The 26,324-nt window shown below is 39.0% G+C and overlaps 2 protein-coding genes across 2 annotated transcripts in view; both read left to right on the forward strand.

The window, feature by feature from the left end:
- Window positions 1-24: 24 nt before the first annotated feature.
- LOC128519235 (protein phosphatase 1 regulatory subunit 36) lies at window positions 25-7,640 on the forward strand. The gene is made up of 11 exons (XM_053492881.1): window positions 25-73; window positions 205-269; window positions 1,432-1,518; window positions 1,691-1,827; window positions 1,989-2,058; window positions 2,157-2,255; window positions 4,091-4,231; window positions 4,640-4,682; window positions 5,136-5,341; window positions 5,448-5,642; window positions 5,775-7,640. The coding sequence occupies exons 1-11, from the start codon at window positions 50-52 to the stop codon at window positions 6,046-6,048; spliced, it is 1,341 nt and encodes a 446-aa protein (XP_053348856.1). The 5' UTR covers window positions 25-49; the 3' UTR covers window positions 6,049-7,640.
- A 4,222-nt stretch (window positions 7,641-11,862) lies between these two features.
- sdc2 (syndecan 2) overlaps window positions 11,863-26,324 on the forward strand; it is a 41,271-nt gene continuing 26,809 nt past the window's right edge. Inside the window, exon 1 of the mRNA XM_053492925.1 lies at window positions 11,863-12,227. Within this exon, the coding sequence (XP_053348900.1) occupies window positions 12,168-12,227 (60 nt within the window). The 5' untranslated portion in view covers window positions 11,863-12,167. The remainder of the gene's footprint in view (window positions 12,228-26,324) is intronic.

Raw genomic sequence — 26,324 nt, forward strand, 5'->3', positions numbered from 1 at the left:
TCATTTCTGTAAACACTGGTTTGAATGGGAGGACTGGTGCAGCCGGGGGATGTCGAAGTCACGCAAGGAAACGGTGATAATTATTACATTTATTACAGTTTATCAGATCTACTCTGTTAGTATTGGATAATTAAAAAGATCAATTACAGGTCGAGTAAAAAGTTTTTTCGTCTTTTCGTTATCTTGTATTTATGATCTTTACAGGACAGTGTGCCTCCTCCTGGGACATGGACCTGGAACGACGAAACACAATCTCTAGAGTTCACTTGGTATGAGCACATATTATTATTATTATTATTTAAAATTTTGTCCCATAATTGATTGGGATCGTGACGTCACAAAGGCGGCGTATTTCACGGAATGACGTCACGACGCCCAATCCTTTGGGAGCATTTTAGCCAGAGGTTTATTAAATAGACAGCGATTTATTTGTTTTTAAACATTATAAAAACCTTTCTTTCTATCTATCTATCTATCTATCTATCTATCTATCTATCTATCTATCTATCTATCTATCTATCTATCTATCTATCTATCATCAGCCAAACTTCAAGTATAGAAAAACATGTATAAATATTTTAATACTAAATTGTAATGCTTTACGTTATATTGATATTGATATATATGATCATATTAATATTATATTAATAGGATATACATCATATTAAGTTTTTTTTGGGGCTGACACTGTTTATATACCTTTTTTTTTTTTTTAGCACAACCCAGGCAATATGATAAATCGAATTAAATTTCATTTTACTGCAGCGGTACCTCAGCATATAAATTTCATTTGTTCCAGAGGTTCTTAAAGTAAAATTTCATTATGAACGTATGCGCAACTTAATTGCCGTTTGGTTCAGTTCTGCTCGGCTCAGCTCAGCCAAAAATGCTTCACATGACGAGGCACATTTTTTGCAAAATTTCTGTTCAAAATTCATTGTGAGTTGGGTGGGGTGTTTGTTTGCTGAGGTACCACTGTACCACATGACTGAGCAAAAAATAATAAAATGGGTCACATGGGCAGAGAAATGGCACAGATACACATGATCAGCTGTTTTTTTATTGTTTCTATTTGACCAAAATAATAATATTTTGAGAGTTTTACATTTTTTTGTGATATCATTCCGATAATTTCTGTAGTGGTAAAATTTACACATTATAAAAGTAATGATGACTTTCATTCTCCCTGAAATATCTGAAAACCCAAATAAACAGTTTGAAGTGTGAAGCCTCTCCGTTAACACACACTGGAAAGGTTTCCATATAAGTACATATATATTTTTAAATTCATTGACCTATGCTGTGTTGTCAGCTCAGACTGACGGATCTGTGCCGCAGGGGTTTTTAAGGTTAGAATTAAACACTCACCCATATTTTATGCATCTAGCGACTCTCCCTAACGGATGTTTTTTTAATTTATTTTTTATATAGTTTTACTATCTCTGATGGGAAAAAGAGGAAGAAAAAAGACTCACAGACCTCTACATACCAAGAGCGTATTAGAGAACATCTATTAAAGTAATTCCTTTCTTCTCTTTGAGAACATTTCGAGAAAAATGTTTTTACTTCAATGCCCACATACAAAATTGCTCTACAATTTCTTTTAATGAGTGCATTATCTCTGTGCTGCATAAAGAAATATAATCAAACTGACTGTAATTCATTGTATTAAAAAAAAAAAAAAAAAAAGAGTTTCACAGTGCATGTCTTCAGCCAAAGGAGGGAGCTCTGGTCTGAGGAAGAGGGCAGGACTGGATGAGCTGACGGCGTACAAGGATGCTACACGATCATCACAGAGAGACTCGATCACTCTTGAGGATGTTAAACGTAACTGATATTACACTCGGTCCCGTCCTTGTGCGGATAATGATATTGATAATTTCAGTATCTGAAGTTAATCTGTTCTGAAGTTACATCTGCTGCCATGCTAAATGACAGGTTCATAAATCACAAATTATGAACTGGGACAATTTCTATTTATATCACAGAAGTGGCACTGTCAGCGATGCAGGAAAAAGAAGCACTGCCTGTTCCGCTTTGCTTTTCGGTTGTGATTAGGTAAGTCGTTCTACTTCTTGATAACTCGTACATCTGATCATGATTAGGGTCTTACTAAAATATCATCTGTATTGATCATTTCATTGGCATGAGTGCAGGAGTAAGGAGCTGGATGAGTTCCTGGTGGCTCTTCTGCTGTACCTGCACTGCTACTGGCAGAAAAAGGCTCTGGAGGAGAGGCCCAGGGCCCCCATGGAGTAAGTCTGAAGTCAGATTAAATGTAATTTAAATGGTTTACTAATAATCTCATGACTGTAGAGTTTACTGTCACAGAGTGGAATGCTTGAGACATTTGATAAGTATGAATGTGAGATGGGTGACTTTAATGTAATGCCAACACAATATGCAATAGTGCAGTTTTATTATAAACAATTACAAATAATTAAGTTGTTATTAAATAAATATAAATGTATAATCATTTACTGTATATGGTGACATTTTTTGTGAGGAGACACTTATTTAATGATTATGGAAAGAATCTTAGATGTCAAAGTAGTAAGTTTTCAGTACAGTGTGTTTCTTTTTCTTAACAAGAAGACAAGCTGTTTCTTTTTGTTTGTTTGTTTGTTTGTTGTCTTATTACTGTTAAGACAAAAGACAAAATTTTGAGGTACAGTAAGTGCTATTACATGAACGACAAAGGGAACTGACGTAAAAATATAAAAGATTATAATCTGGGATGTCTTATTATACAATTAATGTGATATAATAAGAATAAAACACTTTGGGGTGTGCTGTTATTGGAAAATAATCATCTTCATGGTTCAAATTTATTTACATTTATTTACATTTAGGTATTTGGCAGATGCCCTTATCCAGAGCAACTTACATTTTATTCTTACTTTACTTCTGAGCAGTCGAGGGTTAAAAGACAACTTGGTGGTCGCGGGGTTTGAACCTGGGACCTTCCCCCTGGCTCCTTTTTTTATGTCTGAACTAATGACATATCCATTATCGTTTGGTTGTTTTCTTATAACAGCACCCCATGTTGTATTTTATTTCTTAGTTATTTTTATTGATAGACTTTTCCTCTATCTAATCAGTTTACATAGACACATTGTTACAGACACACCACTGTATATGGTCATTTGTTTGTGAACACCTGACCATTGCATTTTGTTTTTTTAACCAAACTGGTGCCACAAAGTTGTATGACCAGACTTGTCTATAATGTATTTGTAGACTGTGGCAGAACAAATTCCCTTCACTGGAACTAAGTAGCAAAAACTTGATCCAGCAGGACAGTGTCACCGTACCAAAAGTTCCATAAAGACATAATTTAAGGAGGTTGGAGTACAAGAACGTAGGTGTCCTGACTCCTGCACAAGGCCCTGACCTCCACCCCACTGAACACCTATATATTGGATATAGAGAGGAACCTTGGATTACGAACATAATTCTTTCGAATCACTGCTGTAAAGTAAAAAAAAAAAATAACGACAAATTAACCTGCACTTTACGTTTCTGTGTAGTGTGTGTGTGTGTGTGTGTGTGTGTGTGTGTGTAAAGGTAAAAGGAGGGGTGTGAAGGGGCATGCGTGCGCTTAGACAAAGTGCAGGGAGAAATAAAATGGATATTTAACCTCTTTAATGAGAGCTTCTTTTGCTTTACACGCACGCTGTACACACAAAGATACAAACACAAAATAAAATATGTTTTACACGCACACACACATGGTCACAGTGTTCTAGTAAACAGTACACGCGTGCACGGATGTTAATTATACCAGTGAGAGACACGCACTAAGACGTGCTACATGATACTCAGTTCTCGTAAACTAAGAATTGTTAATTTTTCAAGTCAAAATGTAAATCTTTGCTCGTCTTGCTGAACGCTCGCAAACCACGTTACTCACAATCCAATGTTCCACTGTATACAGTAGGTGTTCATCCATAATGTATATGCACTGAAAGAGTAAACTCATTACTTTGAAGTCCAAGCAACAGCAACAGTGTTAACCTGACCCACTGACCTAGTGATGGCTAATTGTAAATCTGGATTAGTTTAATCCTCTTTCTCTTGGTTGTTTCAGGGACCAGAGCATAAGAGAGCAGCAGATAAAAGCAGAAGCAAGCGTTAAAGTGGAGCTGGCCAAGAAGCACCTGGCCTTCTGTTACTCCAGTCTGGTCCTGGGGCAGGGGCTCTCCCAACAGCACCACATGGCCTGCGGCAGGTCAGTGGCAGGTCTTTAACCATGAGCAATCTGGCCTTTTATAGCAGTTTAAAGATGGCCCTCATACAAGAATTTACAGTAAATTGCCTGATATTACACCGCTGTTTGGTTTATACTGTAAGTAGGTCAGGATCTGAATAATTTCAAGTTATGGAACGCTAGGATGAATAATGCTCTTTTGTGGAAACAAAACAAATCATGGCCTTACAAGACATTACTATTACTGTAGAGTTTCTTCTCCCACATGATGTATAACTCATCTGCTGGCCGTGCAAGCAATAAGAAATTTAATAGTTCAAAAATAAACATGTCCTAATTTAAAAAAAAGAAGAAGCTCTAGCCATCCTCACGTGTGGCGCTTAATTATTTGGTTAGAGTTGTGTAACATGTGATGATTTATGTCCACAGGAGCAGAATGTCATCCACAAACAGAGATATGCTTCTGTATGAGGTTGGTGAAACAAAGAACAATGAAAAGCAGTCATTTATCATTTATTATTTATTATTAAATAGTTTATTTATCTTTGGGTAAGTCTCCAGTCTGGAGTCCGTTTTTCACAAAGACAGTCTTTAGGATGGAGGGCTTTGCCCTTTGCAGTTAAGCTCCTATCAGAAGATGATAAATGTGACAATAAATAAAAAAGAAATGTGTCATTTTGAGGTAGCATCCTATCATGCTGCTATTAATTATTTTCCTTTAAAATTACACTATTCTACATTTTATTTCTCACAAATCACCAGTTTTACTGTCTACAATAAAATATGTAGATGCATTGTTTTACATATTAATAATCATCGTTCATTGCTCTCGTGTTTTCAACAACCAGGTGTTTAAGCAAATAGAGGCAACTGAGGCTTGAAGGAAGATTTTCATAAACCTGTTTGTTTTACATGTGTATGCCAGTGTCTGTACAGCTTCCTCTGCTATGTAGCATGGGTCACCTTTGGAAGGCAGAATCTAAAGGACATTCAGACTGAGATTGGTTGCCTGATGCGCCCTGACATGTTCAATCCTGCCCTGAGAGCTCTAAGGAACAAACCAGAAGAGGAAGAAGAGGAACATGAGAAAACCCAGAAAAAGAGTCAGTCTGCGACCATCCCAAGCATCAGGTCTATCTCTCACCTCGTCCCTGAGTATTGTAACTATACTACTATAGTATTACATTTTGAGAACCATTTTACAACTTAAGATGGTATGATCTGATCCTTGACACAGGAAGCCTCGACATGGGCCAGGCCTCGTCTCCGTGTTGAAGGGGTGCTCACCTGTCATGAGTTCCATCCTGCCTTCCTTACGAGAGAAAGCATCTAACGTGTTCCAGAGCTTCAGCCTCCACAAGCAGGAGTCAGATGTGCTCATTGATACAGATGTTCTCATGGAGGAGCTCAGACAAATGCTGGAATCATGCAGGTGACAAAAGAGTTATTTTAGAGTATCTATTACTCTACTATCAATTAACTCTAGTTACTCTGATATACTCTGTAATATTTGTAGCTGTAAGTGTTTATTTTAACTTATCTGGTTCTCCTGTCGGGGTCTTAGCTTTGGAATACTGGGAAAACCTTTGAGCCACTTGAGTCACACCGCATCGATGCCTCAAGAAGCCCATGTCAATAGTGAAGAGTTGGACCATGAAGACCAGGTCCAGGATGATGATACCAATGAAAATCATTTAACAAATAATAAGGATAGAAAGACCACCTTTATGCACCAGACATCTGCCATAATGACAGGAGAGAAACACAGCAGCTTAAGTCGGGCTCACACTGTGACCTCAAGAGCCACCACAGAGGCACCGCTGTCAGATACAGAATAAACATGCATCCAGGTTGTGATGGTGGGCCTACAGCTAATGCCTTTATTCTGAGCTCTGCGCTTACTGTAGCATTGAAACATTGAAACAAAGGAAAGAGCAGCCAAAGGGTTGGGCTGCCATAACTCACCACATCTGGCAATTCATTTTTCCCTCACCGTTCTGCTGTCAACATCCCCCTATAAAAGGTGAGAGTGAGTGAAGTGGGCAGGTGGGGCTTTGGCATGGTCGATTACAACGCCTGGGATATATTAAGGTCAGCCAAAGCTGAAGGTGACGATACTAGGGAAGTGGTTCGGGATCGATAGGGGCCCCTACTCTGCGTGGCTCCTGGTGTTGATGAACATTCTGATTGGTCCGTGACTGAGGTGAGACCCAGGAGAGCTCATCTGGCTTCAGCAATGCAGTGCCATCAACATTCTATTACTCAACCCCGATGAGATGTTCAACTCCTGCTATCGAAGCTCTGCACCTCAATGTGGAAGCCTTTCTCCAAGTGTGTAAGAGCGTGGATGAAGTTCACAGGAGAGGCACAGAGGGACCTACTTCTCTATGACCTCAGAAGAAGGGGTACTGGCAGGTAGCCAGTACAGGAACAACAATCTTTTCATCCAGGGTATGAAACACCTAGCTTCAGCCCATCTACTTAGCGGGAATTGTGGGGTGTGGAACACCATCAATTATGGCATCAAAAGCCTGTTCACCTACCTTGTGCAGCACGACATCCCTATCAACCCCCGGAGGCCCGCCATTGCACCAGCAAAGCCGGGGGGCCCAAAATACTTAGTGATGGCTTCATACTATACGTAGATGAGTCCAGCCATATCACCATGGTTCCCAAACCTGACGCATTCAACCAGCCATGCAATGACTTCTGGCGACCAAACCAGATTTCAGAGTTCACTGCGTAACCCCTTCCGCAAGTGAATGACCTCATTGAGCGGTTGGAAGAGGTTATTTCAGCTCTGGATCTCAACAAAGGGGTATTGGCAGGTAGCCAGTACAGGCAGACAACTCCACCCCAACCTTCAGAGGAGGAGCGATGGGAATGTGGAAATGTTGACTAACCTGTGAAAAGTATTGTAGAAAATGGAGAAAGAGTACAAGAAAAAAGCATTTGATGAGTTTCTTAGGGGTGATGAGAGTAGAAAGCAGGATTTAAACTGGAATAAAGATAAAGAAGATCAAGACTAGAAGATGGTGGTAATGCATCATAGTGAATGCCAACCACCGGTAAGCACCAAGAAGACTGGTGACTAAGGCATCCTCTGCACTTGCTCATGACCCTTTGGCTCCCTGTGTCTTACCTTAGACCTTGACCAGTTGAAAGGATCCTCAGCACTGGGAGCCATGCCTACCTTCAACCACCTCCTTGGCATTCTTACTTTCAGCCTTGGATGACCTTGACTGACACATACCCACGCTGCGCCATTATCTTTGCCCACTTATCCGCCAGGACACCCTCTGCCTCATCATTGAACCTCTTTTTATAGTATTGGGTGCATGGAGAATCATTATGTAGCTCTTGCCTCAAAACTCCAGGGTTGGGTGTTTGAATCTTGCCTTTTGTTTGTGTTGTTGTGTTGTATGTGTTGTTGGAAATTTGGTTTATACCTTCCCTATATGGTGAATAATTGTGTGTAAGTGTGTGTGCTTGTGCCCCATGATGGATTTGTACCCTATCCACTGTGTCCGCTGCCTTGTTCCCTGAGATAGGCTTTAACAATTTTCAGATGATTACAGTATAACTCCTGACCCCAAATGCTCTGTGGAGCATTCTGGAAAAAACTAAACCTTACAGTATGTGTAATGTGGCTGTTTCAAAAATCAACGATGTCCCATATCACAAATCTCTTGTTCAGGATGCTTTCACACTAGGGTCTTGAGAACAAATCCCAGTACACTTGACTTCAAAGTCCGGTATTTTTGTGTAATGTTAACAACTCTGTATCGTGCCCAGGCATGGATCAGTGCTTGAGTCCAATTGTAAAGGTGTTTAAAACTCCAACATCTTTGTGTGCAGCATTCACTGATCTCTGAACTACAAAGCCACACTTGTGGATAAAGTAGGAAGTCAGACGAGAGGGTCACCGCTGACATTTTTCTCAAAATATCAATACTATTAGGTTGACTTTCTTGTACTCTTCTTCGTTGGGTTTTTATTGGCAGCTTGCAAACCAACTAAATCAATCAGCTCTAGTGTCAAAACAGCCTTGGGCTGTATTTGACAACATTAGCTATCTAATAATATTTTATCAGGTTTACTTTAGCTTTTGCGGTTGTTACATTACAGAAAGATGAAAAACGTTTGTTGTACACACGTATAAACCTGGGACACGCTTAAAATGCACCTCAGAATCAAAATTAGATTCTTTATGTGGGCATTTGATTAAATCACTTAAATAGTATGGGATTTTTTTATTTAGTAACATATGCAGAATAAATACAATATTGAACATTTTTTATTAATTGATGCTTGCTGGAGATCATGCAAAGGTCGTGAGCTACATGAGGCAATGGCTCAGTATATGAAACCATATTTCTGTTGTTTGTAAAGAAATATGTTTAAAATGTGGTCATTTAGATGCTCCGGCTTTAATTATTCATCTCCAATTATATTTATTATGCTGTGAGCAAGGGTGCCAGTTTCTATGTGTAATGTCTGTATAATGCAGATATACTGTATACTGCGTACTACAAATCAGAAATGCTGGCCACTGGGTTAGGTGACCAAATACTTAATTTCCACTATATTTTGCAAATAAATCCTTTAAAAATCCTACAAATGATTTTTTGGATTTTTTTTCTTATTTTGTTTCTCATATATACCCATAAAATGCAAAATAAATGCAACAAAAATGTTGACCTTGAATAAAAGCTCACAATTATACAAAAGCATGTATATTGGCACACTGCATATATTAATTTCACTTGAGTTGACCAAATTTCAGATAAAATTGGGAGCTAAAAAGTAACCATTTACCAGGAACAGAGTGCATGATGTGACTTATAAACTCAACTATCACATGCAAAGTCCGGCTGTTTGGAACAAAGGAGACTTTTGTGAGATACAAATACAAAATCCAGTACCTTTAACCAAAGGTTAACTTTATTACAGAGTGCACCGTCACCATGGTGGATCATAAATGCTTTAAGGGGTATATTTGCCATGTAGTGATCCACAGGTTTTGTCTTATGGAGATTATTCCACTATAACCCAGGATCATTTCATCTAAGTTCTGTTCCCTGCCAGCCTTACAATCTTGATTGCACCAGTGCAGAAAATAGTCACCACCACCAATGTTTTATAACATTTTACGTTTTTTACAAATACTATTTTACACATGAATTATTCAATATAGTATAATACTGTAGTTGGTACAGTGGCACAAAGGAAAGCATTAAAACCCACAGTGCTGTGCTTCTCATGTTATATGTTTTCACTCACCAACCACTTTATTAGGAACACCTGTACGTCTGCTCAATCATGCATCAGCGTTTGTCATCCAATCAGCCAATCATGTGGCAGTAGCACTATGTATAAAAGCATGCAGACGCAGGTGAAGAGCTGTCTTAAACAAGCAGACAAGAAGGCCACAATAAGTCAAATGTCCAACCACTATGCCACTGTGTCGTCATATGTGTGGATCCACACATGGATCCAGGTTATTGAAATTTTTTTTTTCATTTGTTTTTCACTTTGTTGGTTGTACATTATCAAATTAAAAGTGAAAAAAAGGTCTTCAAGCACCTGACTGATTTCAGGTTAATCTATTATCACACAAAATTAATGTCATAGTATATTAACACCCTGGGGTAGACCTCCAATATCCCTGGTATATTTAGTTCTTTGTTTTTTTACTGGATTAAAAAAGATAGATGTGGCATCCCAAAATGTTGAACAGCTCCCCAAATGCAGACCATAAATCATCTGTTTAATAATCTCCTGGAAGTAGCAAAGCTTACAGTACAGTATGTGCTGCTTATTTGCTACTAGTGTTAGTTCGAGTCGTTGACAGGTAAGGAGTTTGTAGAAATAATTAAAAGGTTAGTGCTAAAAATAATCTGCTGATCTTTAATGTAATCAGTGATATTATTATTATTTATATTTCAGGTTAAAGCCCATGTACATGTCTGTCTTTCTTTCTGTACGGCAGAACTCTCACATTCACATTCTGTAAGGTTGAGTATCTTACGCCTTGTTTACACCAAGTTATACCTCTTTCGTGGTCAGACAAGTAATCAGAGAGTAAAATGAAAAAAGTAGATCGGATAAAGATGAAGTTTTGTCTTAAAGGGACTCCAGTGCGTTAAAATTCACTTATACCACTTAAAAAACCATAACAAATTAAAATATGAACTAATCCCAGTAAAAATATTTACTTTATCTTTTCTAATTAATATCTATTGGTGCAGGTGTTTGTTTACATTGAGACAGAAGCGCTTTAGTAACTTAGTTTAAAGTAGATTATTAAATCCAGCACATAACATCGTTTTTACTTAATTTTGATTTCACTTATGGTGCAGATTAAACTTCAGGCGAATATCTAAGCACTGCAAAAGTTTCATTCAATTCTGTCCAGTGCTCGATTTAAGTCGCGTCCACAGTTTGACGCATGGGCAATATGCTGTCAAAACATCAGTTTTATAATCTGGCACAAAACTGGTCATAACTTCATCTTTACTCAAAATTTTTATTTAATTCATGGCACAGGTTTAACTTCAGGTAAACACAGAAGGACTGGAAAGGTGTTATTAAATTCTTTCAAGCCAGTTTTGCGTGATGCTGTGACAAAATTTGGCTGGACAGACATACAGAAAAACAGACAGAAAAGACTGGTTTCGGGATCTCCGATGTATGAAACATAAAGATATCACTGAAAGAGCATTGGAGTTCTGACTGATGTACAGACGAGACCTTTCTTTTATTTATATAAGCAACGTATATACATATCCTATTATTCACTGTTCCTTTTTATGCACGTGTACATACACTGATATTTGCATATTTCATCTATTTTCTTAAGTTCAGCCTTTACTCATCACATATACATTACTGCACAGTGAAATTCTTTAATCTTCGCATATCCCAGCTTCTTGTTAGTAGGCAGGGGTCAGAGCGCAGGGTCCAGCGCCCCTGGAGCAGACAGGGTTAAGGACCTGCCCAACAGTGGCAACCTGGCGGGCTGGGGCTCGAACCACGGATCTTCCGATCCATAACTGCCAGCAATACTATGCTAATTCATACTGTATGAAGTACAATTACATTTTCACCCCTCCCCCCCACCTTTTCCCTTCCCTTACTACTGTTTGTGTAAACTGCTGCTCCTGTAACACAATAATTTATCTCACGTGATAAACAATAAAGATAAACGTGATAGACAATAAAGTCTATCTATCTATCTATCTATCTATCTATCTATCTATCTATCTATCTATCTATCTATCTATCTATCTATCTGTCTGTCTGTCTGTCTGCCTATTGTATGAAGCTCCCTTAGATGTCCGTTAGGGGGAGCCAGTGCACACGGTTTCATTGTGGAGAAATACCCACAAAGTCAGAAAGGTGCAGAAAAATAAGTGTGTGTGATTCGTCCACAAAGTTACACAAAGGTATTTTATTATAGAAATTGTAAGAATAATAAGAAAATTCTAAAATAGAATGGAATCGACAGATTATATAAGAGAAAAGACGAGAGAGGTATGTGTGTCTGAGAGAGAGAGCGAGAGATGTCCCACCCACTCTGCCTTACGAGTGGTCGGTTGAGATGTCAATCATCGCGCTCAGCTGACCTGGATTTGCCGTCGCGCTTTCACTCGACACAAAGTAACCGCTCGATACAGACTGCGCGTGAAACACTCAGGCGTTTTCGTGATTATTTCTGGGAAAAGAGAAGAAGGAGCAGAAACTGTACTGCGGAGAAAGTCTGAGGGGAGGGGGGGTAAAGCAACACGTATCTAAGGGGGTGTGTGTGTGTGAGAGAGGGAGAGAGAGAGAGAGAGGGCGAAGGTGGAGAGAGAGAGAGAGAGAGAGAGAGAGACACACACACACACACACACACACAGAGTTACTCAGGAGAAGAGATTTGCTCGCTTTTGCTGCTTGAAGCCTCGTAGGAATTATGAGGAACGTTGGGATGATACTGACCCTCTGTCTGAGCGTCCTTCTGTCCGGAGAGAGGGTGAGTCACTGTTTACTTTCATCTTTTTAAATCATGAAAAAAAAAAAAAACTCTTTAAAGATTTGAAAAGCCTTTCATGTCGCGCTACATAGTAATCCCAGAGCCCTGCACCGCTCAGGTTAGTTCCCCTACACACACACACACACTATACACACACTGCACACTCTATACACACACACTGCACACTCCATACACACACTCCATACGCACACTCCATACGCACACTTTACATACACACACACACTGCACACACTCTACACACACACTGCACACTCTACACACTCTACACACACACACTGCACACTCTACACACACACTCTATACACACACTACACACACTATACACACACTACACACTATACACTGCTTTTAAACTTCACACAGGCAACATGAGAGAGACAACATGCTGCACTGCTTTGTTTTTCTTTTCTTTTTTTTTAAACCTCGTGTTCGAGGTTTAAAGGTTAGAATGAAAAGATGATGAATTAATACTCTGTGTGTGTGTGTGTGTGTGTGTGTTAATCTGATAATATGAGCTGCAGTGATATTTCTCTTGCAGTGTGTTTTCACAGCTGTTTGGACAAGCCTTCCTCAGTATGTCATGAGTAGGAGATTTTTTTTTGGATTTGTGTGTCTGTTTATAAAATGATCCCTAAACACTGATTAATAATAATTATATTTGGAGCTAATAACCTTTTGCAAATTGTTTCAGTCTAAAAATGCATGACGGTAATAATTAAAACTCTGGTTACTCAAGGGGCGTTCAAATCAAACCAGGACTTCTGAGTTCTGAGAGTAAAAACTAATGCACACTACACTAATCCAATCGTTTCACTAGTGCTTGGGCATCATGAAGGTAGAAAGTTTTCTCAGTATGCCAAAGCTTTTCCCGGATTGCCTGCCTGCTCTGCCTCAGGTCTGAAACGCTGGCCTCCCAGGAACTTTTTTAACGTCCCAAACATTCGGGAATGGCTTGGTGTGTGCGACTCTCTTCTGCAAATTGGAGACAAGTATCAATTTTCAATGCTCAAGTGTTCCACTCCCTGAATGTTCACCTAGGCCCAAGAACATCATTCACTGATATGGAAGGGAAAGAGAAATGGTGGCTCAGATGGCTAAGGCTCTATGTTGTTGGTTGGAGGATTTGAAGATCTGGGTTCGAGCTCTGCCGTTCATGGGTTGCCACACTCCATACTACCCATAAACTGCAAGCAGTGCTGCTCCCAAGCCTGCTTAGAAAAATGGTAGGAATTGCATAAGGAAGGACATCCAGCATTTAAAAAAAAAAAAAAAAAACTTGTGCAGATTGGATGGGACCTCAACATACAAATAAAATTTGTTCTGGAGGCGAGTACTTAAGGTGAAAATGTGTTATTAATTTAAATGCAGATAATCCGTTCCAGCCACTCAGAAATATTACCATTGTTACCAATTTCCAACACTATAATCATATTTTTGCATTGCCTATAAAAACAATCAAAACATGAAAATTTTTCCTCGGAAAGCGCTTCATTGTTCTTTTTGCTCCCGTCTTTGCTAACCTTTTTGAGACCCATGTTGCTATGTCTTTACTAAATCTTGCACAAAATGGCAAAAAAACCCACAAAAAACCATGAAATATGTACAATTGCTTTGCTTTTCACTGGCACAAAAAAGTTTTGAATGGCTCCCGGGTGGACATCCAATATAGTCGGGGGATTTGGTTCGTTAATTCATATGTTGAAAATTCTTTTAAATTCTTCTACGCAAATTTCTTTCAAAATTTAAATTCTTAATGTGAAAATTTGTAGGGGAGGTCATTTGTACGCTTGTAAAGTGAGTTTTCACTGCGTGTGTGTGTGTATATTTTGACTAGACTTTAAGTTTAGTTAATCTGATGCTGCCACCACCATGCTTCGCTTTGGATGTGATGCCGTTTGAATGGCGAGCTGTCTTGTGTATGTTACAAGCATATCTCTTACACAAATGGCCAAACAGTTCACCCTTGGTCACATCACACTATATACATCCACCAAAAAATAACAACTTTCGACTTTGATTACGTTGCATGTTTACGATAGCGTTTTTTCGGCAGCCTTGTCCAACATGACAATGCTCATTTCCATCCAGAGCTGTATACATTTTTGCCCAGTATCCTGTATTGATGATCTATGATGTTCTCCAGAACATTCCAAAGGTTTCTAGAGGTGACCATTTCATCCTTTAAGCTTGATTAATTTTTTTTCATTGTCATTAACTCTTATCTTGACTGATTATACAAATTTTCAAATTAGCATCACAGCAGGTGTCTGAGTAATATGGAAATTATTTAAAAGTATCCCTATTATCGTACTTGTAATTATACCAGCTACTTATAATGATCTTGTTGGGCGGGACAGAATCTCAGCACACTTTAACATCATTATTTTTAAGGTCATGTGCACGTGATGTTTGTTGACTCATGCGTACACTCATTATCCTGTCAGATATGACATTTCGATCCTCACTCGATAGCAGTATGATGTGTGTTGACTAATGCGGAATGTCGTTTCGCCATCAACCCAATGTTTGAACATTAGGCGTTCGATCAGAGCAGCAGAGAATCTGCACAGGGATGGATGTTTGAGTCTGTGTACAAAAAAATCTGATTAAGTATTGTTCTGGAAACTATTTTGATTCCTATAGGAGTGCAATAAAATTTTCGATAATATAACAGTACCGTAACGTCCGACCGATAGTTTTATTATAATAATCACAAAAACAGTTGTAATAAGCAAAACTCTGTTAAAAGCACAGATTGCCCTGAAAAATTTTGGCTTATTTTCCAGCATATTCTCTTTTGCCGCTGTGCCGTCACATGGTAAGGCATGTACAGCGCTCGAATGACATCCAGATGAAAGTAAAAGAAGATTTTGCTTTAAAATGCAGTTGAATTGTATTTTCGCTAACTTACAGATGCATTACTACCTGGATAATATTTAACCAAACAAATTATTATTTCTGTCCATTTTCCTCCATCCTTGAACGTCTGCGGAGGAGTTTTTTACAGAGCTGTATTGATTTCATTTAGACGATCGAGGTTGGACTTCACACTTATTTGCTTGTCCACAGACAGCATTGTTCCGACTGCTTCCTGACAAGAGATGATCGAAAAGTTTTTAAAAGGGTTTGCAGGCTTTAGAAAAAGTAGTCAACCCAGATGGCAAGCCGAGTTGCCCTGTTATGTTCTCCATGTTTGGGTTCCTGATGGCACAGCCAATACGTACAGGTAGCATTGGAGACATGGACTGTTCACGCTGTAATGCTAGATCCAGGATTTAAGCGATGTGGAGTAAACTGGAATTTAATAATAAACATGTCCTAACCAGCTCGGCGTGCAGACAACCATAGTGCAGTGGGTTACGTTAAGTGATTCTTCTGGGTTTCATTTAGATGTGTGTGTGTGTATATATATATATATATATATATATATAATATATATATATATATATATATATATATATATATATATATATATATATAATATATATATATATAATGTGTGTGTGTGCCCTGTAATGGATTGGCACCCTGTTCAGGGTATATCCTGTCTTGAACCCTACAGTAAGTCTCCTGTAATAGGCTCCAAGACCCTCACAAACCTGTATACACAGGATAAAGCGGTATATTGGGTGGATGAGTGAGTGGATGAGTGGATGAGTGGGTGGGTGGGTGGATGAGTGGATGAGTGGGTGGATGAGTGGATGAGTGGGTGGGTGGGTGGGTGGCTGGGTGGGTGGACAGTCCCCTAGCAAGCCAAGGAGGTACTGCAAGTGGACCATCAGCCACAATTCAATAAAAAAAATTAGAGTTTTTAATTTTTATAATTAAGTTTGGAGTTGTAACCAAATATTTATGATTAAAAAAGTAATCAGCGCTAATCTAACAAAACCATGGGATTTTAAATTGCACATTTAAAGGCTTTAAATGTTTGTTTTTTTTCTTTCTTTTTTTCTGATTTTAAGTTTGAGAATGGCTGCTTTACAGGTATACGACGTAAAGATGGCTGTCTACCAGTGAAAGAGCGCTAACCGGTGGGGGGTGGGCGACACACAAATTAAAAGCACATAACACCTTGAGTGCGTGGAACATCATGACATGCAACTGCATCTCTCTCTCTTGTCTTTAGTGATATGACATGACGGCAGGACGGATTCTGAGGTGTATGAAAGATTCATAACCGTTCCATCCAGATGTCTGAAAATGCACTGCCTGTTGCTTCACCTTGCAACAATTTGAAACGCATTACCGAAGCAGCCATGGGAGTTTTTTTTTTTTCTTTTTCTCCTCACTTTAGAGGACTGAACTGAAAGCACAATGCCGTTGAAACAGACACGAACCCTGTAATGGCTGTTTTTTGTGGAATGACAAAACGCAAAAGTGGAGATACCTGATGTGAGTCAGGTGATGCCTGAGACACGAACCTCATCTTCAGCTTTATCTAATGGTTTCTCGATGTGTTCCATTACTGTGATGCCTTTCAAATAGACCTGTCTAAAAGCTTTCTGTATGGGCTGTTGAAATCTTCGGCAATATTTACTTCAGATTTTTACAATGTCCGAAAAAAAAAAGCCCCTGTTGCTCTCGGGCTGTGTAATACCAGTGTTTTTCACAAATCGTGAGATGTCTCTCAGTGTCAGCGAAGCAAAACACAGCTTTTACAAGCACACACATCTATTGTGCCTAATGGGAGAACGCCCTTAAACCGTGCATTTTTTGACAATTGCTTTTCTTAAGCGAAAAAAAAAAAAGACATGCTGAATGTTGATTAAATGATTCATCAGTAGTTTAGGATTTAATCCTGAGCTTTTGGGGACCAAATCATGACACTGTGCTGTAAGGTACATGTGACAAATAACAAAATCTTGATCTCAATCTTAAATTGACAGTGATGACTGAAAACGATTAAATAAGTAAACAAACTGATGGACGAATTTTTACAGATTTTTGAGAAATTCAACCGTAAAATGCTGTTATAGCGTAATATCACCACTGTTAGACTTCCCTGGTTTAATGTACTCATGAAGCCAAAGTTTCCTTGCATTCCTTTTCGCCGCAAGGTGTACGATTATTCCCCCCCCCCCCTGTTTTTTTTTTTCTGTGGCATCGTTACAGAACACAGTGACTTCATTGTTGTCTGCAAAGAAAGCATTTTTTTTTTTACGGTCAGTGATGTAACACAATATGGGGAGCTGATATGGAAAAAAAAGGAGGCACCAAAGTGCGTTCATAGATTACTATTTTCTGGCTGAGTAAACATTGTTAAAAGGTAAATTACGGATCCTTTTAACTTGGTGCGTCTTTATTATCATCTGTTGTTGTGTTATTTGGCTGAGTTTGCTGGTGTTGGTGGTAATGGCTCATTATTTTGCATGAGATCACTAATTATGCCAGTCAGCCATAATTACAGTCCAAGTAAAAGAGCTGTGCTTTTGAACTACTTATTGTGTCCCTCTTTTACACACACACACACACACACACACACACACACACACACACACACACACACTCACTCACTCGTATTGCATGGTGTTCTGTTATGTAGTGGAGGACTATCGGTTTCCATTACAGCCTGTAAAGGTTTTGGTGACGTGCCATAGCAGAGGCACCAGCCAGAGAGTAATTCCATGCTTCGCTGGCATGCTGGTTTGTTCTGCGTCCTGGCATTGATTGGAGCCTCAGTCAGCGCGGCCCGTAGCCGTGAAAGCTGCATCAATCTCAGTGAAAGCTGGCGTAGCACATCGATTCTCCATGCTGGCACCGTGTTGACATTGCAATTAAAGTGGCCTGTCTGGAAACCGGGCAAATCTGTGTTGATCACAGATGATGATTTTTTTTTTTACACGCACATTTTGCCTGCTGGTGTAAACGGAGGCATTTAAGTCATAGAAGCCTATTTCCTTTTTTTTTTTTTTTTTTTTCAGAAATGCTATTTCCGTCTAAAAACTAAATGAAGAATGACAGTTATTTCATTCAAAATTTAGACAATTAAAAAGTCGCACAATATATCGGCTTGATTAGGAATTTAAAACAAAAATCGTCGTGCATACATTAAACAACACTAGCAACCTGTTCAATTCCTTATTATTGCCTTATTATGCAAAATACTTAAATTCCTTAATAGTTAATGAACCCAAAATACAAAAAACAACAACTTGTAATTACAAATTGAGTTCCAGTCTGGAGCTGATAGCTATAAATGTGCACTTTCTTTTCTTTTAAAAAAAAAAAAATAATAATTTTCTCGTAGTTTCGTCCGAGAGCGTAAACAAGAAGCTAAATAAATTAATATTGTTCATGCAGAGGTACAAAAAAAGCAGATTAAGTAAAAACAAGTTTGTCCTTTCATTATTTCTGTTACATTGAATTTACATTTTGTTGCATCACTAATTGTCAGCACATTCACAGTCTCTGTGTTATCCTTTGCTAAAACAGTTTAGTTTTGACTTTGTGAACTGGGAGTCAGCCCCAAACTGGCACTGCTGTGTTTTACTGTCAGAAATTGAGGTCACTTTTCTGGATTCAAAACAGATTTATCCGAGGTCGCGACTCCCTTGCCTTCCCTCGCAGCCGAGCATCACGCCTCCGTTTCCTAAGGCAGCGGAGTGTAAATTGTTTTGTTAATTGTTTTGTCTTCCTCGCTCGTGTTGCAAATTGTCACGGCTGAACGAAACTGTTTTTGCGGCTCAGATTAACATAAGTCGTACAGGTTTGCTGCAGGAAGCGTCAGAACCAGCAGATGATTAATTGATTGTTTACAGCGAAACAGTTTCTCATGATCGTTTTTGGATCATTGTTTTTCTGTGCTTCATGTTAGGTGTGCATGTGTGTTTTAGAATTGAAGAGACAGAATTAAGATGTTCACACTGATGTCTCGTTTTCCAGACACACTCGGCTCTTCGTGAGATCTTCCAGAACAAAATCCTGAGCCTGAGTGTTTTTAAACCATGATTTAAAATACTTGAGTTTAAACCGTTTGTCCGACGTTAAGTGTTAATATGAAAAGATTGTTTTGTAATAAAAAAATATAAAACAAATTGCACAAACGCCCCTGAATGGTGTACCTAGTCACATGACTAATGATAATTATGATGTTTGAGGAAGAAATCTGTCTGACCGAGTTGAAAACAGTAACAGCTCTGGCACAGAGGAGGCGTAAAGTGGCACCGAGCACTTTTTAATCAAAGTAGAGGTCACCGAGCACAGCATAAAGGTGAAGATCAGTAGTAGTTTGATGCACTTTGAATAGATTTCCATAAATTAATTTTCAGGATTTCTTCCAGTTTTGTGCAAGGCTGTGAGCCGTACACATTTTGAAACAAAGAACTATTTTTTATTTTAAAGTGTGGCTTGTGGCATTCTCAGTCTCTTGATTCCTGCATATGTGGGAAACGTTAATAATGTAAGTGATAACAGGAGCTAACGTCTCTCACAGATCGAGCATAAGTGTTGCACAGAGTTTGTAGCCTAATTGCTTTGGTTCTTTGGAGTCGGTGATGATGCTTTCAAACCAAGTGAAATGTGAATGGCTCACTTTTACTGATTACGCTGCGAGTGACAGGTCTGAGATATTTAATAATAAAAAATAAATTAAATAAATTAAAAAAATATATATAATAAAAGGAAGATTATCGTCGGGGGAAAAGCACAGGTGTCTGACTTATCTGCAAACCTTAAAAGGAAACTCTACGTGTGAGTATCGGCTCATTTACCTAAAATAAGTAATTGGTGCAGAATTTCCGAGCTAGGGCCAAGAGGTTATTTGTTCAAACCTTGAAGTCTTTAAACGAGTCTCTTAACTCTGAACTCGACTCAGTGGCTTTGAATAACGTGTCTGGCAAAAGAGCAGATGTAAATGTAATAACGCACGTATTTCATCCCAGTAATAAGAAAGCTGGTGTTAGATACTTGTAATTAGGCCATTAAAAATGTAAAAACAACTAATGCGCCGCAGATTAGATGGGAACCGTAAAAACGGTGTAAGTGACACGGATTGCAACCACGCAGGTTTTCGTTCAGTCACATGACATAGCGGAAATGTAGTGATTCTTAGCATCCATTAAATAGTTCTTAATAGCGTCATGGAAGGTTGTGCATGGACTAGCGTTCCACAGGCCAGACTCTCAGGACTGTTCGGGGATTCTCGCTCTCGTCCTGCACGTCCTCAGCCGGCACGTCCAGCTTGGCCGATCCCATCCTTTCTCTCCGCAGTGCTACTGCCGCTCTGGCTAGAGTCTCTTCCATTTACGCCAACATTATTTTTCCTTCTATGTTTTTTTTTTTTTCCCCCTACAGATGGAAAAAATGATGAGATGATGGTGGTGGTGTGGGGGCGCCAAGGAGAAATCTGTCTAGCTCCGCTCTCCTGATGTTAACTTCGTATATATGAGCAGCAGAAACATCTGCAGGACGTATGTGCGTTTGTTTTCCAGCGGGGATTTTTCCCACCCCCAAGAAATTTTCTTTGAAAACTAGCAGCAGTTCCGCCACAAACAGCTCGGGCAGGGCAGAAAGTAGCAGTTATTTAAAACCAAAGCAAGTTAATGTCGTTTTGTTCCATAATATATATGTATACATGTGTGTACATACAGGATACACACTCGCACACCAACACACAATCAGCCAAAAAAATGTATACACACTTCAGGAAAAGAAAAATAGTACAATGTATATTATATTATATTAAGGCAACATTAATATTATCATTATATTAGATATATCAATATATAACGTATAGCAATACATTTTAGTATTAAAATATTTATACATTTTATTTTTTTTTGTGTATGCATTTTTTTGGCTTACTCTGTGTTTGTGTGCGTGTGTTTGTGTGTATATAATATGTTTTTAATGGGATTTCTATTTCTTTTTATTTAAGGTCAGTCAAGTAAAGGCTGTAATATGCATAGTGTTCAAGTCAAACCAGGACTTTTGATATTGCGCACATTAACGGTTATTCCTTTATATAATCCCCTGCTACACCAATGCTAGCCTCCCAGGAACTCCTTTAACGGCCCAAACATGTGAAAATCACTTGGAACGCGGTCAGCACTGACTGCAAAAACTCCTGTGACGTGCAAGTGTTGTGTGCAAAGTTTAAACATTCTGACTCAAATCTAATCCTAGTGTGACACAGATCTTTAACACGGCAATCTGATTTTTCCCAGATCGGACCTGAGTCACTTTCGCGTGTGGTCCTAGATCTGATGTATATCTTTGCATGTGTTCATGTGACTTGATCGGAATTCATGTTACTTTTTGCCTTTGCGCATGCGTTTTGCGCTGACATCATCGGTTAGTACTGACGGTGCGGGGGTTTCATAGCAGCACTAGCACCGATAAAACCGCTAAAGTGAGGCATCTGGCTTTCTTCCTTTTTCTTGACCTCAGCAAATAAAGTAGATTGATTAGTTTATGGCATAGTTTATTAGCATCCATTGTTTTGCGCAAGCAAAGACGTAACGATGTTCCATTTTAGACGACAGACGTGTCGACATCAGGGTCAGATAAAAGTCTCTCGTAATTATGAATCAACCATCGTGACGTGCAAATCCGATCTGACCAGCTTGGCTTGTAATGTGAACATAGCCGCCTTCTTTTTTTTTTTTTTTTTTTTTTTTGGCGTATTGCCGAGTCATCGCTTTGCACATGATTAAAATGACAACCAAGTGGTGCAAAAGGAAGCTGGAGATCGCAAGTTTCTGTACTGATGCCGTTACCGCTCTCTCTCTCTCTCTCTCTCTCTCTCTCTCTCCTTTTAATCCCGGCAGCGCTAACAAATCATTCTACACCACCCAGTGATGCAGAATGAGCTGCAGATGGAACACATGCCGGGTTTATCTCCCTCCCGGGGGTTATCTCGCTCCTGGGTTGGTAGCTGTCGTGTAACAGGATGATGTCATATGAGTGGTAAAAAAACAACAAAGAAAAAACAACAAAGAAAACTGAAATCACAGAATTAAAGCCAGTTTCCTTATACAGTATATCTGCCTATAATAATAGAAGCGCTTGATTGATTCGTCTAAAACGATGAGCTGAAACCGCACGTAGACGAGAGAGCGAGACGATGAGTGTGTCGGATCAGATCTCAGACACTAAACAAGTTCCTGTACAAGCTCCTCTCATTTCCTTTTGCTTTTAGCTCTGGCATGCCTTAACACACCCAACAGAAAGCTGCTTTAAAGGATTATGTTTGCAGAAAACAGTAATTAGAGTCAGAGAGGTGTGGAGAGCGTACATCCCTTTAAGCATTCTGTCGGGTCGGAGATCAGACCTCGTCACAGTGAGGGCTTTGTGCTGTTTGGTGAGAAACAACAGGAAGCTCCATGTGTTAATGTAGTCATGATGTGAAACGGTTTAACCTACAGGACGGTGACAAATGCTGAGACACGCTTCCTGGCTGAGTTTTTTTTTTTTTTCTTTTTTTTTTCTTGTTGTTGTCTGTAATACCATATGTGAATCTGGGAAATGCATGACTTTGACGTTTGGTGTTTTCGCTAGACTCCTCGAAATGTCTCAACCCTGGGCTAATCTGAAACGATTAAAGTGTGCCCTTAATTAGACTCTGACACCATTCCGTCTGCAAAACATCCCAAACCAAAAGGCTGCAGTTTCTTTGACTTCGTCACGCTCCCGTCATTGCATCGAGCCCATATCCTGTAATTGTGAATGCCCCAGTGATCATTTAAACATGCGATACTTTGCAGACATCACACGTTGGCATAAAAGTGTCGCCATGCTGTCGGTGAACTTTTCCTTTGTGCGCTGTAAATTGCCGCGAAAAACGGCACGGTACATTTAGCACATCTGCAATCGCTCATAATTGCGAGCGCTCTTTATTATCTCTCGCACACGCCTTATTGAAATCTCCACTGTGCTTCGTGGAGCAGAAGAATGCACATGAATGTAATTTCCATTCTTTCCAACTTTTATGATCTGGCTACGCTGTTAGCGCACAGTCAGATTAGGCCACCGCGTGCATGTACGTGCCAGTTGTACGGTATAGTCGCTGTGTTTAAATGTTTTTAAAGAATTTAGAAATAAAAATAGAATAAAGGTGTACAGTAATGCTTTATGGATTGTGCGCTTAATCTCATGTAAGAGATCCCTGTGGATAATAAAAAAATTAGTAGCAAAAAAAAAAAAAAAAAAGTCGAGCTCTTGTCTAGTTCCTTGAAAGAAACAATTTTCTCTTTAGCCAGGAATTTAGAGGACTGAAGGTCCGTCGCATCGTCTGCTGTGAAGCATCAATTTCTGGCAGACACCAGTTGCAATGCATTTAAACTGTGACTACCTAATCAAGCGTCGAGAGTGTACATTTCACAGAGAGAAAAACAGAAAAAAGAAGACCACGTAATGTCAAGACAGCGATGGGAATTGGTCAGAGAAGACGGAACCAAAGGGAGGATAGTGTTGATTTTTAATAACTTTGGGTCAAGCAGCATCCAGACCCGCAGCGCCTTTTTAAATTTTTTTTTGTATTCATGTGTTCAGGCGCATTTACGTGATGGCTCTGAGAGCAGGAGTTAATCTGAACTAATGCACTGTGTTAACGCTCGTCTCCGTGCCGTAATCTCCTGCAGGCCCTTAGTTTTTGCTCTGTTTAATAGACAGTGGGGGATTGAGAAGCATTAGAGGGGCACAAATGTGTTTTCTTTTATGCAGATACAAATGACAGACTCTTTTCAGGGCTGTTCTTTAAGCTCAGCATGTGGTCTGTCGTCTAGAGCAGAAGTTATTGGTCTCTGAGCGTGGTAGTGTCATCCACAGATGATATTTTTGTTTTGCCTCTTCACTCTCGGATGCAAATGTGAAAAAATGTTTCAGTAATTGCTAGGCGTAATGTTCTGTGTGTGTATGTGTATGTATATACATTTTCCCATACATACCAACGTGTTCCGTAAGTCCAACAAACTAAGTAAGTAAACTAAGTCTAAGTAGAAGGATACTGACACAATCGGCTGTACACAGTATATTACCTTACAGACATCTGCCATTTTTTCACCTCGCCGCTGCTTTTATGTTTGTTGCCAAACATCCTGGGCTTATACTGGACGTGCAGATGATGCACGCACGTGATGACGTATGATCTAACTTTGCAAACGCGTGTTTGTATTTTCAAAAGTTCGTAACTCGAATGTTCGTATGTAGAGGACTTGCTGTACCAGGAGGAAACCTCTATACCTGTATGTGTGTGTAATTATTATTGAATAATTTTAATTATTTATTTTCACAATATTGGTAACTAATAAACTCAACCGAACATGCAGTTATAGAAAAATAATCAATGACTGGTTGTTTAAGGAGGCCATGAAAATAGTATTTTCTAGTAACTGCATGATCTGTAATTTTTTGTTCAAGTTATACAAAGGTACAATTGGTCAACACTTGCATTTTTAAAGGCCATTTAGAAAGTACTTTTAAAAAGATTTACAAAAGTCCAAGTTCCGAGAATATTTATGGTCCAGCATTCCAGATTTCATATATAAGAAATGAAAAAGAAAGAAGCAGTTGAGGTTGTTTAGTGAGTTAATCATCATTTTAAGTAGAAAGGAAACAAAAAAACATAACAGCTGATATCTGATGATGATGATTAAAGAGAAGAAGGTGATATTTTACAGTCCTGCTATTATATTATCATGCTGCCCGAGCCCTAGTTGGTAAAAACGGATGGGTCTTAAGTATTATACAGCATGCCTAGGTTTTGTTTGACATTTAACAGGGGCGAGTTTCGTAAACGTGGAAGATGGAGAGTTGTTTATTCGAAGCAGCTCTGGCTAAGAGGTTCTGGGTTCGGAGGTCACCGTTAGAGTAGGTGTTGATTGCTAGTCATTTTGTTTTGCTTTGCTTGTGTATTCTGGTTCCTAATTAAAGTAAAACTAGTTGAAGGTAAATGCATGATCGTTCTTAGACATGCCGATGAGTTTTTAAACTGCACGATGTCCAAGCACCTGTGATGTGTCTAGGCTCAGTACTGCATTGCAGCTCTTTTATTGCTTCGTCTTTTACTCTCGGTTCCCTGCAGTACTCTCTCTGTCTTTTTCTTCACTGTAACGGGGATCCGGCAAGCTAGAAGTATTTCCTCTGCGAATGTGCCGCTTATTATTTTTCCATGTGAAGGAGGGTGGTTTAAAAAAAAAAACGACCTGCGTGACACCAAACCACAGGCCAATTAAAACGTTGCCTGACAAATGTACAGTGCTGAGAGTTTTTAAGCTTTTCAGTTTTAAGTATTAAATAATTCTCATTGCTAAGTGATTTGGATCCTTTTGTCATGCAGGTAGAAGTGGATGCTTAAGGTAAGAAGTGAAGTCGGGGCATGACGCTTCACTTGTAATGTAGACCAAGGTTATGTCTTATGAAGAATTAAGTAGTTTTTTTTTGTTTTTTATATTAAGGCAAACCATATTTAATTACTCCATATAAAAATGATTATTAACTTTAAATTTTATATACTTTAAAATTATTTGGATCGTGTATATATATATATATATATATATATATATATATATATATATATATATATATATATATATATATATATATAGAGAGAGAGAGAGAGAGGTTAGTTGGAAAGAAGGGCGTCAGTTTGCTAGGGAGCATAAAGACTGGACTTTGGAGTAATGGAAAAAGGTCGTGTGACCTGACGAGTCAAGATCAAGCCTATTTCAGAGTGATGGGCGTGTCAGGGTAAGAAGGGAAGGAAATTAAGCGATGCTCCCATCATGCATAGTGTCCACTGTACAAGCCTCTGGAGTGTTATGATCTGGGGTTGATCAGTTACTCAGGTCTAGACTCAGCAACGTTATGTGGAAATAAAATGAAGTCAGCTGACCACCTGAACGACCAGGGTATCGCACTACTGCACATTACGCAAGAGTGGTAATGGACCGCTGTAATCTAAGCTAAACATGGCCAAACAAAAACATTGAATGGGTGTATTTTTTTTTTTTTTGTCCAGACAGTGTATAATTTAACACTTTGAGAATAAGGTGCCATCATGAGCTGCATTATATTAAATTCATTCACACAGTAAGATCATTTGGTGCTGAAATACACACATGCCGAACACACCCCATT

The sequence above is a fragment of the Clarias gariepinus genome, chromosome 3 (genome assembly GCF_024256425.1).
Source record: "Clarias gariepinus isolate MV-2021 ecotype Netherlands chromosome 3, CGAR_prim_01v2, whole genome shotgun sequence".
Taxonomy (NCBI): domain Eukaryota; kingdom Metazoa; phylum Chordata; class Actinopteri; order Siluriformes; family Clariidae; genus Clarias; species Clarias gariepinus.